Genomic DNA, 20,180 nt, shown 5'->3' on the forward strand with positions numbered 1-20,180 from the left:
CAGGCCAGGAATCAGTGTGGGGCTCAGCCGTCACCAAAGAATATTTTCATCATTTGCCCATGCTTGACCGTTTCCCATGGATTTCTTCCTGGGCTTGCTTTTTTGGAAGGGGGTGGGAAACAATTCTGTCTAATTTAATAAATAGGTTTAGACACAGATAAGGGCAATAACAAACTGCTGCTTAATACAGATATACAGAGAGAGAGCATGCATGCCTGGTATCAGGTCCTTTGGATGCCACATGGCAGCCTTACTCTGAGACTGGCAGGACTGTTTTAGGGTGAGAAATGCACTTGCCTGGCCAAAGTTTCCCCCCCTTTTGTAGTAAGCTACTTGGATAACTTCCTAGCTCAGTCCCACCTGCTTGAGGAGTTTATGGTTTGTTTTCCTGAGCTGTGTTAGTTGCATTTTGACTGCCTCATGGTTTTTATTTTCTAGTTTGCTGATGTGTTGACTTTTTGAAGTCTTAATTTAGGCTATTAAAATACCTGCACCGGAAAGCTCATAATCCCTTCAGTGGGCAGAGTTACTGTCACACCAGGGACATTAACAGCAGAGGCCCATTTTTAATGCTGATGTATATGCATTTCACTTAGCACCTAGACCTTCTTACTCCATGAACTGCAGTCCTTTGGGCTAAGCCTCACCACATATTCAGTGGCAAAAAACTACTTTACTGTAGTTTTTAGGTTGCTTGGTGGTTACAGCAAAACTCAAATATCTGAAAACCAGGAAGTTAAGGCAGCCCATAAATCTTAACTCTGCGTTTCTTGATTTTCAGAAGTTTGAGTGTCTCTCGACTCAGCGTTCTGCAAGGGGACGACCTACCTACCACCAAGCAGCCCTAACTCTGCATGGACGCAGGGCTGGTCTACGCCTACAATGCTACAGTGGCGCAGCTGCACCGCTGCTGCTGTTGCACTTCAGCGAAGGAACTACCTACGCCAAAGGGAGGGCTTCTCCCATGTAGCTGGGTCAGCTGGAAAATTCACCCATTGGCCTTGTGCTGTCTTCAGAGCACCTCCCAAACCATGCGGCTGACCCATTCAAAGCATCCCCTTCTCCAACCTAGCCCCCTCCCGTACTATACCCTCCGCTTCCCACTGCAAGCCCTAAAGTCTTCACTCCCTGCTCTGCAAACGTTTCTATGCGAGTTACCTCCCATTTCTGTAACCACATTCACCTCCAGGGCCTGGAGTGAAGGGTAATTATGTTACCATGGAATAGTGTTGTGATACAGGAAGGCTGGGGTGCAGGGTGGTTGGAATCCACTGGCAAAGCTGGAGGTGCAGGGGATGGAGTACCCTGGCAGAGCTAAAGGTGCCATACCCCTCCTCACCTGAGCCCCCAACCTCTCTCACTTCCCTACCATCCATCCCCCTCCCCTCACTGCAGCCCCAAACCCCTCTCCTCCTATTCCCCCACTTCTCAGCCCCCAATATCCCGGCTCCTCCCAGGAATCTTTCATATGTCTATTTTTTCCCCAAACACTTTGATTACATTCCTCCAGTACAAAACTGCCACCATGACTCACAAAACTGTAACTGATGTCAGGTTGCATCTACAACTCGTTTTATCTTAGGTGGGGGTCTGATTAACTTATCCTTAGATATATTAAATGAAGGTTGAGTTCACAGCCATCAAGAGGTCTGTGATTCATCCAGTAATTAGTGCCTTTCAGTTTAAGAGTACAAGGTAGCAGAAGGAAACCTTTCCTGGGGTGGGGGCACCTGGCCTGTAATTTAGGAACCCATTGGTCAAATTACCCCAAATCTGGATTACTAACCCTGTGCAAAAACACATACTGAGAAACTTTTTTTAAAATAGCTACTGGGGGGAGGGGCTTATAAGCTCCAGAATCCCTGGCTCAAAGGATTCCAAATTTGGGTCACTAATCCTATTCTGAACCCTCCTGAGGCACACCAACATTCAAAGAAATCTAACTCAGCATGTCAATTTTAGAGGCCTTAGGTCAACTTTTAAACAGATATCAGGATGCAACCCTAAGTACGGCGGTGCTCCCTCACCACTATAAATAGTTAAATTATTGTGGCATAGCTGAAATACAACTCCATGCTCATGCAGTGATCACTTAGGCTTGGTTATAGCTTGTGCTGTCGTTAAAGAACACGTACCAGCTTTCTGGATAGAGATCAGCCAATCTTCAGTCCTAACTTTCAGCACCCCCTGCTACCTTAGTCCCAGCCTCCCCACAGATTCAGATACTGGCACATATAGACCAAGGAAGAATTTAAATTAGTACGTCAGCTAGTCCCACACTGGTTTTGAATTGATCTCTGTTTTCTGCACCTGCTTCACCTGAGGAGAGGATCTGACAATCACAGGTTTCAGAGTAACAGCCGTGTTAGTCTGTATTCGCAAAAAGAAAAGGAGGACTTGTGGCACCTTAGAGACTAACCAATTTATTAGAGCATAAGCTTTCGTGAGCTACAGCTCACTTCCTCAGATGCATATCGTGGAAACTGCAGCAGGCTTTATATATACACAGAGAATATGAAACAATACCTCCTCCCACCCCACTGTCCTGCTGGTAATAGCTTATCTAAAGTGATCATCAGGTGGGCCATTTCCAGCACAAATCCAGGTTTTCTCACCCTCCACCCCCCACACACAAATTCACTCTCCTGCTGGTGATAGCCCATCCAAAGTGACAACTCTTTACACAATGTGCATGACAATCAAGTTGTGCATGACAATCCAGGTTTTCTCACATTCCCCCCCACCCCCATACTCAGAGTGAGTTTGTGTGTGTATGGGGGTGGGGGGATGTGAGAAAACCTGGATTTGTGCAGGAAATAGCCCAACTTGATTGTCATGCACATTGTGTAAAGAGTTGTCACTTTGGATGGGCTATCACCAGCAGGAGAGTGAATTTGATCACCTGATGATCACTTTAGATAAGCTATTACCAGCAGGACAGTGGGGTGGGAGGAGGTATTGTTTCATATTCTCTGTGTATATATAAAGCCTGCTGCAGTTTCCACGATATGCATCTGAGGAAGTGAGCTGTAGCTCACGAAAGCTTATGCTCTAATAAATTGGTTAGTCTCTAAGGTGCCACAAGTACTCCTTTTCTTTTGACAATCACAGGCTTTCCACAGTCCTGTACCAGATAGTTTTATCTGCACCTCATTTCTTCAGAGTATAAGCAGGAACAGCTCTTTTGATTATCATAAGCAAGGCCATTCCCTTGATGACATCAATGGCCAGATATTGGTTGGGTCAGTAATTCGGCCAGCTGCAATCGTCACCCTATTGGTTAAGCAAACAAAATGGAACAAATGCAACTACTTAGCTGCCAAGCAGAAAGGGAGGAGGATGCAGATATCTTTCGAAGAAATAAAGAGATGAAGGAAATGCCCCACCTAAAGAGGAAGGATGGATTGTGGCCAAACCAATGGAGAAGGCAATTGAGGAGATCTGGGTGTGACAGTTTTGGGAAACTGCCTATATGAACTTACGAATTCCTGTATGATTTTATGAACTCTATTTTCTTATATGTCTTCCACTAATGATGGTCATATTAGATTACATCATCCCCATTGTGTTGGGGGGGAGGGGAGGGGGGAGTGTGACACATCTAAGCATCTAGAAAAGGAGTACTTGTGGCACCTTAGAGACTAACCAATTTATTTGAGCATAAGCTTTCGTGAGCTACAGCTCACTTCATCAGATGCATACTGTGGAAAATCATCTGTCCCTGAATTCAAGTGTCATTAAAGGCCATCAGTAATTGATTAACCTTGCCTTAACAGAACAATGGGGACTACTGGCCAAAGACTCTTCACTTGCTAATGACAACTACTGTAGCAAACAGAGGATGCTGGCAGCTGCAGCTCAGAGGTCAGATCAGAGAATGGAAAAACCCCAGGGAGGAGACAAGGTGTTAGAATCTGCTATTAAAAGGAGATACTCCCACTAACAAGGAGAGACCAGAAGAGAAGACCTGGCAGGAGGAGAAGCTGTGGTACAGAAGGATCCTGGATTCCCTGTAGGACACTAATACCCAAAGGACTCTCGGGAGAAAACTGAGGGCGGGACTTGAGTGCGTGTATTTCTTATCCTTCCATAGATCTGTATATCTCTATGAGCCAAGTGTGCGGGCTTAGAGGTGCTTTTGCAAAGTCTCTGTGTTACTTGCTTTAACTGTCACAAAGTCCCCAAAGGGTGAAACTGTAAAGTAGAGTACACCACCTCTGCTGATGGAGTTCTGGAGAGGGTATGAGAGATCTACCAATGAGACTTGGGTGGGGGGTCCACCCTGATCTTGGGGCCTAGGGCTGCTGGGTCCACACCAAGGAGGGGTACTAGTATTGGGTACACGTACTCCAGGGACGTGCCTGAAAGGCCAGACTCTCAGACAGCATCTGGATGTTGCTCAGAGTCACTAATCTTAAAACACATGGGATACAAGGTTTGGGTCCAAAACAGTAGCCTGGTGACAGTCCACAAGGGGGAGTCCATCCTGGGCTCCAGTACTGGGTTTAATTCCTGGCTCTATCACATGCTTTCTCTGGGCACTATGGCTAAATAATTTAGTCTCATCTGGTAAATTGGGATAATCAACCTTGATAACCTCACATAGGCATGTGAGGATAAATCCATAAATGCTTTGGATATGCTCAAATACTACAGTAACAGTGGCAATATAGATGGAATCTAAATACAGGACCGGTAAGGAGGGACAACCATGCAGAGGTGAAAGTAAGCCGGTACGTCCCGGCTTCTCCAGGCAGCAATTGAAAGGGCCTGGGGCTCCCAGCAGCGGCTGGAGCCCCAGGCCCTTTCAATTGCCGCCAGAGCACCACTGCTGGAGCCCTGGGGTAGCGGCAGCGGGGCTCCGGGGGCTATTTAAAGGGCCGAGGCTCCTGCTGCTTTCACTGCCCCAGGCCCTTTAAATAGCTGCCAGCGCCCTGCTGCCGCTACCCCAGGGCTCCAGGGGCTATTTAAAGGGCCAGGGCAGTGGAAGCAGGGGAGTCCTGGGCCCTTTAAATAGTCCCCAGAGCCCTGGCTTAGCGGCAGGGCTCTGGCAGCTATTTAAAGGGCCCGAGGCAGTAGAGCCCCAGGCCCTTTAAATGGCCCCCGGAGCCCTGCTGCCGGAGCCCTGGGGTAGCAGCGGCAGCCCAGGGCTCCAGCAGCGGTTTAAAGGGCCCAGGGCGGTAGCAACGGCCGAGCCCTGGGCTCTTTAAACTGCTGCTGGAGCCCTCAGCTGCCGCTGCTACCCTGGCAGGGGAGGGGAAGGGCACTTATTGGTACAGCGTGGGCCTGGGCTGGCTCTGACCCCCCCATCCCAGCCCCTTCTGCCCAAGGCCCCGCCCCTTCCGCCCAAGGCCCCGCCCCTTCCAGAGGCCAGAGCTGGTCCCAACCCAGCCCCGTACCGGTAAGTCCCTATTTCTACTTTCACCCCCGCAACCATGTCATGCAGTTGGAATCCAGATCAGCAGACAAGTTGTTTAGTTTTGCAGTAATCAGACCACACATCCCCAACTGAGACCTGAAGGGGTCACTGGTTAATAACATGTACTGCAGAATCCTTGGAAGAAGGGTGCCCTAAGAACAAAAACTCCCTTGAAGTGCAGGAGGTTGACATTATACCCATTTTTACAGATTGCTAAAAACTGAGACAGACTTAAGGCCACAGTTTTCAAAATGTATTCTTGTTTTGGGTGCCTCCATTTTTGGCCACTCAGTTTTTGATCTTTAAGACCCAATTTTTGGAGCTAAGAACATCGGAATGGCCAGATTGAGTCAGACTAATGGTCCATCTAGCCCAGTATCCTGTCTTGACAGTGGCCAGTGCCCCAGAAGGAATGAACAGAACAGGGCAATCATCAAGTGACCCATCCCTTGCAATCCAGTCCCAACATCTGTCAGAGGCCTAGGGATATGTAGCCTAGAGAAGGGGGTTGCATCCCTGACCATCTTGGCTAATAGCCACTGATGGATCTATCCTCCATGAACTTCTCTTTTTTGAATCCAGTTACAGTTTTGGCCTTCACAACATCCCCTGGCAATGAGTTCCATAGGTTGACTGTGTGTTGTGTAGAGAAATATTTTTTCTTGTTTGTTTTAAACCTGCTTCCTATTCATTTCATTGGGTGACCCCTGGTTTTTGTATTATGTGAAGGAGTAAATAACACTTCCTTATTCTCTTTCTCCACACCAGTCATGATTTTATAGACCTCTATCATATTTCCCCTTAGTTGTCTCTTTTCCAAGATGAACAGTCCCAGTCTTTTTAATCTCTCCTCGTACGGAAGCTGTTCCATACCCTTCATCATTTTTGTTGCCCTTCTCTGTACCTTTCCCATTTCTAATATATCATCTTTTTGAGGGAGCTGCTGGTGCTCAGCACTTCTGAGGGGGGTGGGGGAAAAAAGAACAACTTTTGACAACTCAAACTGAGCATCCACAAGAGTGGACATTTGGGCTAAATAACTTTCCCAGCTCTGCAACAGGTTTGTTGCAGAGTCTCTGGCAATGTACCCAGGAGTCTGGCTTCTCGCCTTATGAATTAAACCAGAGGGTATTACTTCATATAGTAGAATAGACAATAGAGCAACAAAAATGAAAAAAACTGGGGGAAAACTATAGAGAAAAATTGTTCCTCCCCAGTAGAAAAATGAATGATCCATTTCTTATTTAACATAATAAAAATGTAAACATTAAGAATCTGACTAAATAAGTAAAACTATATACTTGCTTAAATAAATGTGTATCTTCCTGATTAGCAAAAAGAAGCACCAAATTTAGTGTAAAGGCTGTATTAAGTGGCAAACCAATGCCTTTTAATTGTTACCAACCAATGAGAATCAGCCTCTCTTTAGGAAAAATAACAAAAGTACAAATGCAAAACACAATTACAACTGATTATTTAAATCAAGGTTTCCTGCTCGCTGATTTAAATTGTGATTAAAATTGGTAATTAAAAAAAAATTCACTCCACTCTGGCCTCTGCATAACCTCACCACCATTAGACCAAGCCCCTTCTCCACAGACCGTACTGTCTAAAACAGCTTCCTTGTCTTTCCACTTTTACAAATCTCAGCTGAAGGAATCTTTTCTCCCTCACCCACTTCTTACTCTTGCTCCCCTTGTATTTAACTCCATATTCCAAATATACATGGAACAGTTTTATTTTATACAACATCTTTCATACATGAAATATTTATAGCCTCTCTAAACATTGCCACTGAGTCAGAGCAGGAGAGTTAGAATAAGTGTATGGCAAGAAAAGCACAGACCTCTCAACTGTGCTTGCCAGGGAAAAGAATGTGGTGTCGATTGGGGGAAATAGCATATTTAGACTGGGTCTAAAATGGAGGGAGCTGCCAGTCCACCCATCATCACCCGCCCCCCTCCAGATTTTGAGCGTTAGAAGTATGCACTGGCTCCCTTACCTTCTGCTCCAATAGACACCAGCTTCACTCCTTTGCTAGCAATGAAATCCAGGGCCTTGTTCACATTGGAGATTTTGTGCACTCGCATTTTGCCTCTTTCAGGCTTAGCCAAACGTTCACCTAGCCAGAAAGAGGGGGGAAAAAACAACACAAAACAAATTCGGAACTGCTCCATTCCACTCTCCCCACCAACAGTCCAAGTAGGCAGATCTAATAAGATAACCCCGATGCTTGATCCAAATTACACATGTTATTGCCCTCAGCAGTGAAGATACAGCACACAATCTTTTTGGTCACTTTTTGGGAATTCTAATAATTGATGCACTTTGCTGAACCCTCCCCCCAACAAAACCCCAGCAAATACGAAGAGCACCTTTGAAGATACTGTTTGAGGCGAGGGGAGTATTACCATTACCACACCTCAGACAGTTATTGGACTAGGCCACTCCCCATAATCTTTGATGCATGCTCTGGAGAGCCTATCAGCCATAAGTTACAGTAACTGGTCTGTGCCCCAAAACTTGGAGCCTGGGTGGGACCCTGGAGTAGTGTGTGGGCCTGGGTTCCCCTCCTAGCCACAGATAAAGTGTCAAACCCCTACAGGGGGTAGGGCTTATTTGGGAGCCTGAACAAAGGGCTGAATTTAAAGGGCGCAGACCAGGCGCTGAAGACCCTAGCAAGAGCAAATAGACTGTTTATTGGACTCCAATACCCTGGAAAGGGTTCATTTGGACTTTGACTTGGCTGGAGGGGCAAACCGCTAAGACCCGCCAAGGTTGGCTGGAAGCCTACAGGAGGCACCAGGGGTGAGAGGACTACAATACTGCACCCAGCTGCAAGGAGGTGCTCAAGTGGTGACTGCCCTTTCACAGGAAGCAACACAGCTCTTTGACAAGAGCAAGTAATCACTACTTGGATGGGGCTGGATCTCACAGCAAACACCAAATTCTGACTTGAGTAGAACTTGGAGAATAGTTTGCTTCCGGTACATTTGTGGCCCTTTTGATTGGCTTCCTGTAAATATTCGCACGATCCAGTTTAACTGGCATTCATAGAAAACAAAAAGCTTGCACAAACTCAAATTGAATTTTAATATATATCCTATAAGCATTCACACCAGAAACCTAATTAGATAGGCACATGTCACCAGTCACCTAAGCAGAATCATCCAAATGTCAAAGAGAGTTACAGAGTTCAAAAAATTGCAAGAGGTTTTACATTCAGAACTAGTTTTAACAAGTTGTGGAACATCCACAAAGAGATAAAAGTGCAAATTTGGTTAAGTTATTTGTTAGTGGTTATTCACTCAGTTTATTTCTCGTTCCAAAGTCTATTCCTAAGGCCCAATCCTGCATCATTTAACTCAGTGGGAGCAGGATCAGACTCAATATCACTAGGTTTAATTGGGAAGAGACATTTTTTCCATGAACTCTTCTGCCCCACTAAAGAAAGATATGTTGTTTCTTTAACAAAAGTTTGGAAAGGTGAAGGGGGAAAAAGTAGCAGATTACTTCAATGGGCATTCTCTCCCTCCCACAGAGAGAAAAAATTATTTTATCTCCAATTATAATAATTGTTTCCATTATTTATTGCAGGCCTGTTTCTTTTTACCTGACAATCAAGAAGAGAGACACTCATCTTAACCCTACGGTGTAAACAATTTTATTTACCGAAATTACTACTGCCAGCTTAGATTTTAAAAAATTCTCTCACTTTAATAGTCTACAACAGTGGTACTCAACCTGGGGTACATGTACTCAACCTGGGGTACATGTATCCCTGGGGATACACATAGGTCTTCAAGAGGGTACATCAACTCCTCTAGATATTTGCCTAGTTTTACAACAGGCTACATAAAAAGCACTAGCAAAGTCAGTACAAACTAAAATTTCATACAATGACTTATTTATACTGCTCTATATACTATACACTGAAATGTAAGTATACTATTTATATTTCAATTGATTTATTTTAGAATTATAAGGCAAAAGTGATAAAGTAAGCAATTTTTCAGCAACACTGCGCTGTGACACTTTGTATGTCTGATTTTGTAAGTAAGCAGTTTTTAAGTGAGGTGACACTTGGGGTACACAAATCAAGAAAAGGGTACTGTAGTCTAGAAATGTTGAGAGCCACTGGTCTAAAGTACATGACACACTGCTGCTTTCATTTTGCATTTCTCCAAGCTTGCATAATGAAAGTCATTGCAAACAAAAGTGAAGCTGGCTTCAATCAGTTTCAGCATGAGGTTCTCAGTGTTTCAGACATTACAGCAAGATATTTATTTATTTAAAAATAACTTTGCAGTGGAAAAAATTGAAGAACTGAGGACCTTTCCATTAGACTGGAATCATTTTTAACAAATATTATTTCAGAGCAAAGTGTCAAATGACTGTGTGCCTGTAAAATTTTTTCCCTCATAGGTTATTAGAGCTAAACCATGTGAGAAGTGTTTTGGGTTTCCCCCGCCTTCGCTTTCTACTGTTTGCATTGCTGCTTTACTTTTCTGTACTACGCTCAGCCAATTAAAATAATCTAGTCACTTCCACTTTCTGGTTCTCATGTATAAGACCAAGCCTGTAGTTTGGGGGCCAAAAAATGCAAGGAACTGTTGGCTTAAAAGCTGCTTACAGTGGAATTTGTTTGATTAAAAAATGCTATTGGTCAGCTGCTTTGTAAAGGGGGCGGGGAAGGAAGCTGTTTTTCAGGCCAAACCTTGTAATAGGGCCAGATCATCATCACCTAATGTAAAAGCAAAAGGAAGGGGCTTTCCTTGTGGAAATCTTCCCATAATACCCTGTTTGGAAGGGGAACCGTACCTGCCTGCCCCATTTGCACCCTAGTCTGGTGGATCCATGGGACGCTAGGGCAATCTGCACAGGAACCCTATCTCACCACAGCACTTCTAGCAGCACCCTCCCTCTTGCTCTCTGGCAGTTGTGCTACCAGGGATTCTATCCCACCCCGTGATCAGTTCCGACAAGGGTGACCAAACATCCCAATTTTATAAGGAGAGTCCTAATTTGTGTGTGTATTACCACCTCCCACTTGCTATCTGGTCACGCTAGTTCTTACTAGCGCATGGAGAGGCTCAGATCTGCTCATGGATCTCAGCAGAGCTGACATGGCCCATTATTATTGTACTGAGCCTGCTGCCTCATTACTGGGGCACCTTCTTCCCAGTCCCTGTGGGCTCAAAGGAACAGATCTAGCCAGTGGAGGGCACTGTTACCCAATTCAAAATCTAGCCAGTAGAGAGCTCCACCATCCCCAGAGGACAGGAAGAGGAAGGATACTCTGGAGGTCAGAGGCGGCTCTGGAGAGAGCCAGGGTTGTAAAAGAAGAGGGACAGCAGATAGAGGCAGTAGCCTGGAGGCTGAGACTGGAAGGCTGTGAGCCAGGCAGACACACCCAGTTGGCAGGGGACTTGGAGTAACTGCAGCAGGAATATGCAAGGCATCAGCCTACATGCAAGGTAGTGGCTGGGATCCACATCCACACTGAGACCCTACCCTTTATATCCCTGTACTGGATTGCCCCTAGGAGCTGGGTTACTGTAACTGTGCCTAAGTAACCATGCCTTTTAGTGTCTGGTATTCCTAGTAAAGGAATCCTCCCGTACTCAAAAAGTAATAGTGTTTATGGGAACTTTCTAGGGCCTGAACTTTTAGAGCAGAGTGCTTGGAGCACATGCCACACCCAGCTGCATTCTGGGTACGTCTACACTGCAGCTGGGAGCATGCTTCCTGGGCAGCTAGCCTGAGCTTCCACCCATGCTACTCTGAGCTACACTGCTATTCTTAGCACTCTAGCACACTGCTGCAGTGTAGACTTGCCGTTAGAGGCAGACTGGTGCATCACATCACTCAAACACACTGCTATAGACCGGACCACTTACAATATTTAGAACGCCACAGTGCTCAGAATGGGTTCCAGCATATATGGGAACCCACTGTCCTTGCCCTAAACCAGGGGTAGTCAATTATATTTTGTCAAGGTCCAAATTTCCTGGTTAAGGTACAGTCAAGGTCCAGACTCCGGAGAAAAACAAACAAACAAACAAACAAACAAACAAACAAACAAACAAACAAACAAACAAACAAACAAACAAACAAACAAACAAACAAACAAACAAACAAACAAACAAACAAACAAACAAACAAACAAACAAACAAACAAACAAACAAACAAACAAACAAACAAACAAACAAACAAACAAACAAACAAACAAACAAACAAACAAACTTTGGGATCCGTTCAAAAATGTCTGGCCATCTAGATTTGGTCCACGGTCCACCTATTGACTACCCCTGCCCTAAACGGACAAAACCAGATGATTGACGGGAGACAAGGATGTAACAAACAGGGGTGGTGATAGCTATAAGTCATATTGGTTACTTTTAAGTTAAATGCACTGAGTTCCCCAACACATTCTCCCTCCATCTTCCAATCCCCTCATCTTCCCTTTAGCCTCAGCAAGCTGCAACTTCAATACCAACATTGGTTCACATCTACCTCCCCACCTTCAACTCCTCCCCCGCATGTGAACAAGGGTTCACTAAAAATGTAAATAAATGAAATAAGCAGAGGACTCTGTCAGCTAGTTTCTTACCAAAAAGGAGTATGTGCTGTGGAACTCCTATCCCTAACTTCAAAGTCAGAAGCACTTTGAACTCCAAACCCTCTAAAACTAGCAGCCTGAGGAAAAGAAAGGAACTTGAGGTTTTGTTGTGTCCTCAATTTCTGCAGAGCACAAAAACTGACACTCTAGATAGGGAGTTAGGGTTTGAGTGTCCCTGCTGAGGCATCTCTATTGGTAAGTACAAGAGGTGGGGAAGGGAGCAAACCAAACAGAGGGCCATTATTGCTGGCATGGAAAGCCTGCTGAAGGAGCCATCAAAAGAAAGCCTAAGCATAAAAACCCCAGTTTTATATAAAATTGTACATCTCTCTCTCTCACATACACACACACGTGCAAACAGATTTTTTTGGTTCAGTGGCTGAAATGGGTGATGGAAGGGAGAAAAGTTAGTTTCGGGCCAAATAAAATGTTTTTAAAAAAAAATTAAAAAATGTTTTGTTTTGAAAAGTATCAAAACATTTTGATTTTTTTTTAAACTTATTTCTGGGAGGGCTGGGGGGTTATTTTTGTTTTTACAAAAACAATTCAGCAAATTCAATCCAATTCCTTGCTGACAGGAAGGGGTGGAGAGAGAAGAGCAAAAGCACTGGATAGTGGGCAGAGGCCATAAAACCTGAGCTTCGCTCTCAGTACACTGCAGATCAGGAACAGGCACAGACAAAGCTTCCACCATCACTGCCCATGCTGTCCTGAATGTATTTAGTAGTGGGTGAGCAACATTAATGACACTTAAACCCACACAAAACCCCTCTCACCTGAAATGACTTCCAGAAGTAACATGAGTTTAAGACCATCCCTGAAATCTTCCTCTATGTTCTCAATCTGTGTGCCGGCCTTGCGGAGGTGAGAGTTACACCATGCTGTGAATGTCTAGAAACAGGAGGGAAGAAAAGAAAAGAAAAGAGCAGTTGGTAATCTTCCCAGGGCCATATTACAGTTCCGAAAGGAAATACAGACAACCAAAGAACGGATGCTAGGATACAGGGGGTTACCTTCAAGCCACAATTAGACTGAACAACACTTGATGCATTGACCCTGCACAGCACTAGAGCCAGCACCTGAAGACACAAAGGGCCTGCAAAGCCCTTCCATGTGTAAGTACAATACTAATAAGAGTCTGGTAGAAACAACTACTCCATCCAGGGCTCCAGGATGATAAATTCTCCTGATCGCCCCCTAATTTTGGGTGCTCAGCTTGAGAAACCTGAATCTGATTTTCAGAAATGTTAGGCATTCACAGCTCCCATTTACTTCCCTTGGCTGCAGGTGACTCAGTCACACAGTATGTCAGAGGGGGAAATAATCCAGGTCTACCTATTTCAAGGTGGGTGTTTGAACCAGAGGACCATTCTTTTACCCACCTTTTTCCTTCTTCAATAAAGCATTAGGAAGTACTAAGGCTACATATTACAAAGTGTGAGAGCAACATCTTAAAAGGGATGGTCTTGTGGCCTACCTCCTCTCTGCTTCATAGTAACAAGCCACCTCACCTCACCTTCGTGGTCATTTAACATCTTTACGGCAGCTGCTTAAGTGGAAGAATAAATGCTTGCCAAGTAACTGTGGTATTTGCTGCCTTTAATGCAATATAGTAGCTGGAAAAGAGAAAAATTAAGAATCTGATGACAAGCCACCACAAAGTGTTCTGTGGTCTGCTGATTGTCCATGGACCATTGTTTGGGAGCCAGTGCAGCCACCTCTAAAATAGAATACAGCCTCCATTCGATAAACTAGCAATTCTGTGCAGCAAAAGGAATTTAGGCCCCCAGAGCACATATATCCAAATTCCAGTTGTGCCTGGACACTAACACCCACATACTTTTGGGAAATGCCCTGGGTCTTAAATAATCCCAGGTGGTCAGAACGTAGGATTTCTCAAGGGGATGAGCATAACCACAGAAAAGATTTTTCAGGAGTTGTGGTGAAATTTGTCTCTCTCATAACTGACCAAACAGTCATGACCACAGATTGCAGGATGACAGAGACCTAAATTAAGATTAACATTTTGAACATATGGTAATATAGATTGCCTGGATATCTCTTCCTTATCAGCTGGTAGGCTGCTATGGGGAAGCGCCATATATGTAAGGCCAGAAATGTGGCGTGCCTATTGTTCACTTAGAAATGAAAATAATAAATACCTCAAGTTCAAAGTGTGACAGTGTGCTAACTAGTTGAATAAAAGGATCTTGGGTGGAGTAGCGGGGGATAACTGAGGACCTGGATTACCTTACTCTCCATCCTTAAATAGGATTTGCATATGCCAGATCCTTTGTTTCCTAGTTTGAACCTCCCACCCCCAGCTTCTCGTGGAAAAGTACAGAATTCAGGATGGGTTCTAGTATCCGGTGGCATGGTCACATGCCTCTGTAGGGCCCCTGTAGCCATTCTTTATAGGCTGACCCACACATTCACAGGAAGACTGAGCTCTTTTACAGTCCATTGTCTCTTGCTGATGGGCCATCAGCACTGTCTGGGCTTTTTAATTGTTGTACCTGAAATGTTAGCAGGGGGCATCACCCAAAGTAACACAGTTGAAATATAGTCAATATTCCTAATTTCAAATACAGAAAGGATACGTGCATACAAATAGGACAGTCATATTCAGTAAATTATAACCTTTCCAATGATATTTCACGAGCCATCTTGCATAAAGTATATCTCAGTTATATCATATCCATATCATAAGCATATTTTCATAAAGAATATGGAATGACATCACATGGACAATAACTGCATATCTGAGATTGGAAGGCACCTGAGCCTACTTCAATGCTATTGCAAGCCTTTCTTGAGAATGAACCATACGTAAGAACCCCAGTTCTGACATGCCTAGGTCTCTCCTATAATCATACTCACCAATATCACAGACCCTCTGATGCCAATTAACTCTGCAAAACCTGGAAATTCAGTCAGAAATCAGCTTGCAAAGCAAACAGCTGACATCTCAGCTCCTCCTGGGTGAGCTCCATGCTGGTTTAATACAGAAAGTAGTGACAATTCCCAAGGGTACTGGGATGTCCATAGCCGTTTCCCAGCTCACCCTTCAGGTCCTACAAAAGTTCACAAGTTGCCATGCAGCCCCACAGCACACTGATGTAGCAACAGTTGGGAGCCCTGTAGGTGGATGCACTGTTTGCCATAAAGTTGTAGCTATGTTGGTCCCAGGATATGAGAGAGACAAGGTGAATGAGGTAATATCTTTCATATCAACAGAAGTTGGTCTAATAAGAGAGAGAGAGAGAGAGAGACACACACGCTTACAACCTACACAGACTTCAGGTCTAAAGAACAATTTGGTGTAGCTCAAAAGCTTGCCTCTCTCACCAAAAGTTTGTTCAATAAACAATATTACCCCACCCACCTTGTCCGAGGATGCGCTGGACCATTTTACAAAGGGCAGGCTGATGAATAATAAATGCAGTCTCACTGAACTCTCTCACAAACAGCAGCCATCTTGATGTGACTCACAGGAAGCATTCTCGCAAACTGTGGGGTGCACTTTATTGAAAACATTTAGTACATAGAAAGCAGATTTACAATTACATTAGCTACATATGCTGTGTAGGGTAAAGTACCCTGTACTCTTGAAGTAGAGGGTTAGAAAGATGTGTGACGGGCAGATGAGAGGCCAGAGGTGAGAGAATGTGGTAAGATGGTGGGGTCCTGGAAATTTTACTGTTGTGTAGGGCTAGATATCTTAGCAGCCTTGGCTCAAACCATTTTTACTGACTTCGCTGCACAGAGAATCTGTCTCACGCACCCCTCTCCAATTTTTTCGGTTAAGAAAACAGAGCCCCCCGCCCCGGTCACAGCTAACTGTACCCATCAGCAGCTGGCAGCCGTTACAGCAGCTGTACTTCCTGTCAGGAGGGGAAAAAAGCTTTTGAAAGAGGAAAAGGTTGTTGAAAGCAGCCAACCTCATTTCCCATGCAGGCCCAGCCCAGGGACCAGCCAGACCAAAAAAAAAACCACCTGTGTTTTCTGAGGTGGCATGAGGCAGCTGGCAATTCTGCAGGACATTAATAGTTCTTGGGGTATGGAACCTGTGAGGTCTTGGAATCCCCATTTAGTTATTCACTAGCTAAAATTACTCCTCTAAAGCGACAGATGTGTATTTCCTAGACATCTACAAAGGCAAGAGCCTGGACATTGTTTCACTCGCTATTTTGTTCAATATCTTCATAAATGATCTGGAGGATGGTGTGGATTGCACTCTCAGCAAATTTGCGGATGATACTAAACTGGGAGGAGTGGTAGATACGCTGGAGGGGAGGGATAGGATACAGAAGGACCTAGACAAATTGGAGGATTGGGCCAAAAGAAATCTGATGAGGTTCAATAAGGATAAGTGCAGGGTCCTGCACTTAGGATGGAAGAATCCAATGCACCGCTACAGACTAGGGACCGAATGGCTAGGCAGCAGTTCTGCGGAAAAGGACCTAGGGGTGACAGTGGACGAGAAGCTGGATATGAGTCAGCAGTGTGCCCTTGTTGCCAAGAAGGCCAATGGCATTTTGGGATGTATAAGTAGGGGCATAGCGAGCAGATTGAGGGACGTGATCGTTCCCCTCTATTCAACATTGGTGAGGCCTCATCTTGAGTACTGTGTCCATTTTTGGGCCTCACACTACAAGAAGGATGTGGATAAATTGGAGAGAGTCCAGCGAAGGGCAACAAAAATAATTAGGGGTCTGGAACACATGACTTATGAGGAGAGGCTGAGGGAGCTGGGATTGTTTAGCCTGCAGAAGAGAAGAATGAGGGGGGATTTGATAGCTGCTTTCAACTACCTGAAAGGGGGTTCCAAAGAGGATGGCTCTAGACTGTTCTCAATGGTAGCAGATGACAGAACGAGGAGTAATGGTCTCAAGTTGCAGTGGGGGAGGTTTAGATTGGATATTAGGAAAAACTTTTTCACTAAGAGGGTGGTGAAACACTGGAATGCGTTACCTAGGGAGGTGGTAGAATCTCCTTCCTTAGAGGTTTTTAAGGTCAGGCTTGACAAAGCCCTAGCTGGGATGATTTAACTGGGAATTGGTCCTGCTTCGAGCAGGGGGTTGGACTAGATGACCTTCAGGGGTCCCTTCCAACCCTGATATTCTATGATTCTATGATTCCACTTTAGGACAAGGAGATGGAGGTAAAGGGAAACAAGAAGTACATTTTTAATCTCAAAGGTTTAAATTTTTTTTTTTTTTTTTTTTTTTTTTTTTGGCTAAACTGGATACAGTAGTGGCACAAAAAAGGTACTACCAGTTGGGCTTCCTCCACAAAAATCCATGACAGTGCCCCTGTATTATTTACACAGTACTATACATATATATGGATGGCACTTGAACAAAAATATCCCAAACACAGCCATGCTCCCTGACCCAAAGACCTTAACGTATGTTGTAATCTTAATTTCACCCTTGAATACCACAACTCTTCAATTCCCCCCTCAAGGCCCACTTCTGTGATACCTACGAGTTATGAGCCAACTAAGGGTGGCTAGGTTGAAGGGTAGTTGGCAATAGCCAATGGGTGTTCATTAGAAGCTCTAAATGATTCAGAACCATTATGTTGTGCACTTAGCTAGCTCATATAAATGTGTGATTTTATCATCATTATGCTCAGCCTCCCTCTTTTTGCACCTTAATTGTAAGGCCTTTGGGACTGGGATTGTCTCCTCCCACATGTGCTAGCTGCTGTTTAAACATTAGGGTCCCCACCTCGACTGAGGCCTTTGAATACTATTGCAACATAACTACTCAGATAATAAGATCAATTACAAAAAAAATAAAAAAAGTAAAAACTATTAACACTTCTACTGTTCTGGATCAGCTGTTCTTCTTTGGAGAGCAAATATTGTCCTCACTACAAAACTGGAGCAGAGTAAGTGTCCACCAGCTCAGCCATTTCACTTGTGAAGTAAATAGAATATGAATTCAGGTCTCTCTCTTGGTAGCAGACACTCATTTACCATAGTCATTTTCTTAGTACGTTTCTTTGGAACCCAACTAACCATATCTCAACCCAACTAACTAGATATATATTACTTTGGCATACACTTAATTGCTACTCACATGCTACAGAAGTAGATGCATGTTCTCCGGAGAGGCAAGGGGTAAACCAGCCTACAGCAGCTATATGCTGGAAGTAAAATAGATGTGGGCAGACGCCTGTCTGAGGATTTCCATAAAGGCTAAAATGAAGCTCTGAGTCATGTCATGAGGATAATACAACATCCCGGTTTGACTGCCAAGGTACAGTCTATGGCTCCAGGGGACTAGATTGAGAAGCTTATGGAGAGGTGTGTTGCCTCCACACAGTCTTCCTAACAAAAAGATAAAGGCAACAGAATACTTGGAAGGAGTAGACTCATTAAGAACCTGTTGATAAGGGAAGAGCATCTGTCTCTCACTAACCCAGGAAGACTCAATTTTGTGACCTACAAATGGAGCCCCCACCTGCTTTTACAGAGTGAGTCAATGATAATAGTGACTGCTGCTGCAGGCAGTAGAGACCAGAGCACTAGCCCCCACTCCAACAACTCCAAGGCCTTCAGACATTTCACATCCAATTATCTAGGGTACTCCTTCCCCAACTCTCCTCCCAGGTGTTGTTGTCGTCGCACAACTAGTTTTGTAGAGAAGATTACAGGGGAACGACTGCTTAAATAGGTAAGCACAGTCCACATGAACTAGTCTCTTTGCTGAGAGAGGAGGAGGAAGAGGAGTTTCAAGAAACAGTGAGATTACTTCAGAAAAATATTAAATATAAAAATACGAAACAAAATGCAATGCAAGCTTCTGCTCAGTTACTTTATGTTGTGTCCCTTCCTTCTACCCTTTGACTCTGGGTTGTCTGGTTAGATTGTAAATTCCTTGGGACAAGGAAGGGCCTGACTTCATACATGTATAAAGCAAATACACCCTTTTTGGCCCACACACACACCCCCCACCAGATTTCCACCCCAATCCACCACCAAAGTCAGTTGGTCTGGCCTTTGGGAAAGGATGATGAGATGAGCATCTCACACTTCTCTTTGTATCAACAACTCTTATGAGACATCCTGCAATTCAGGGGGAAGTCAATATATGTCCACTGTCAGATTCTAAAGAATGTGGCAAAGTCTCAGAGCCAGTACTGACAGAGAGGGTGCACCATTGGGACAGAGACATCCATTATTACTTGGACAGGTGCTGTGACAGCTCCAATATGTTGCACAAGGCAAAACACAGAAGTGACATTGCTGCAAGAAGCGAAAGAGCTCTCTGCAACAGGAAAACACACAAGGCATGATGCACTTCACCCCCTCAAGCAATTTTTGCAATCTAAGATGTCAGTGCCACCACAATCATAGAAGTGACAGATATTAATAAAATCAAACGGGCAGTTTTATCTTCTGGCTGTGACATACCAGCTTTATCTGACCTTTTCAGCTGCTCTTTATTCTTTCAAGCCCTACTAAAATCCTTCTTCCACCCTAGCCCCTCCTACTGTTGAGTATAAAACTTCCTACCATGGCAGAGAGGCTGCACCCTAGTTGTACAGTAGCTGCAGAGACATTGTATCTAAGCCAAGAAAGTCCTGTTTGCTACTCTCCCATTTCGGGGACTTAAGTCTAGCAGCAAGCAGCTCAAAGGAGCATAAGCTGTGCTAGAACAAGACAGTGTTAACCCCCATCAAAAGCTACCCAATTCCCTATCTTCATTAAATATAACTTATGATGCAATGTTATTAACACATACACACAATTTTGAGGCCGAGTAAGTTTCCATAAAGGTTTAGTCTGTGTATAGAAGAAGGGAGACCTTCGGACAGCCAATCCCCTGTGCACTAACACAGTTACACTATCTACTTTACAAACCAGGTCAGATGTACTTTGCAGTGTGAAATCTTGGGCAAACTATAGCTACTGGGTACTATCCCACAATTCTCAACTGCCACATCTTGAATTAGGGGAAGTCCCTCCCTCACCACAAAATAAAGGCTGTAGGGGCAACACTGCTTCAGAAGTACATGTCATACATGTCTAGAAAACAAAATCAATTCACCCAGCCACGGGCGCTTATGTTTGGAGAGCCACGTGTTTGAATAGCTGCACCTGTATGTTTCTGAGTGCACAACAC

The 20,180-nt window shown here is 44.4% G+C and overlaps 1 protein-coding gene across 6 annotated transcripts in view; it reads right to left on the reverse strand.

Moving 5' to 3' along the window:
* The window catches only part of ACTN1 (actinin alpha 1), a 130,812-nt gene that overhangs the window by 57,261 nt on the left and 53,371 nt on the right, over positions 1-20,180 (reverse strand). For all 6 annotated transcript variants that reach the window (XM_073348446.1, XM_073348445.1, XM_073348450.1 and 3 more), the window contains exons 2-3: positions 12,819-12,933; positions 7,422-7,541 (exon numbers count right to left, since the gene is read on the reverse strand). In XM_073348446.1, the coding sequence (XP_073204547.1) occupies positions 7,422-7,541; positions 12,819-12,933 (235 nt within the window). The remainder of the gene's footprint in view (positions 1-7,421; positions 7,542-12,818; positions 12,934-20,180) is intronic.

The sequence above is a fragment of the Lepidochelys kempii genome, chromosome 6 (assembly GCF_965140265.1).
Source record: "Lepidochelys kempii isolate rLepKem1 chromosome 6, rLepKem1.hap2, whole genome shotgun sequence".
NCBI classification, from domain to species: Eukaryota; Metazoa; Chordata; order Testudines; family Cheloniidae; genus Lepidochelys; species Lepidochelys kempii.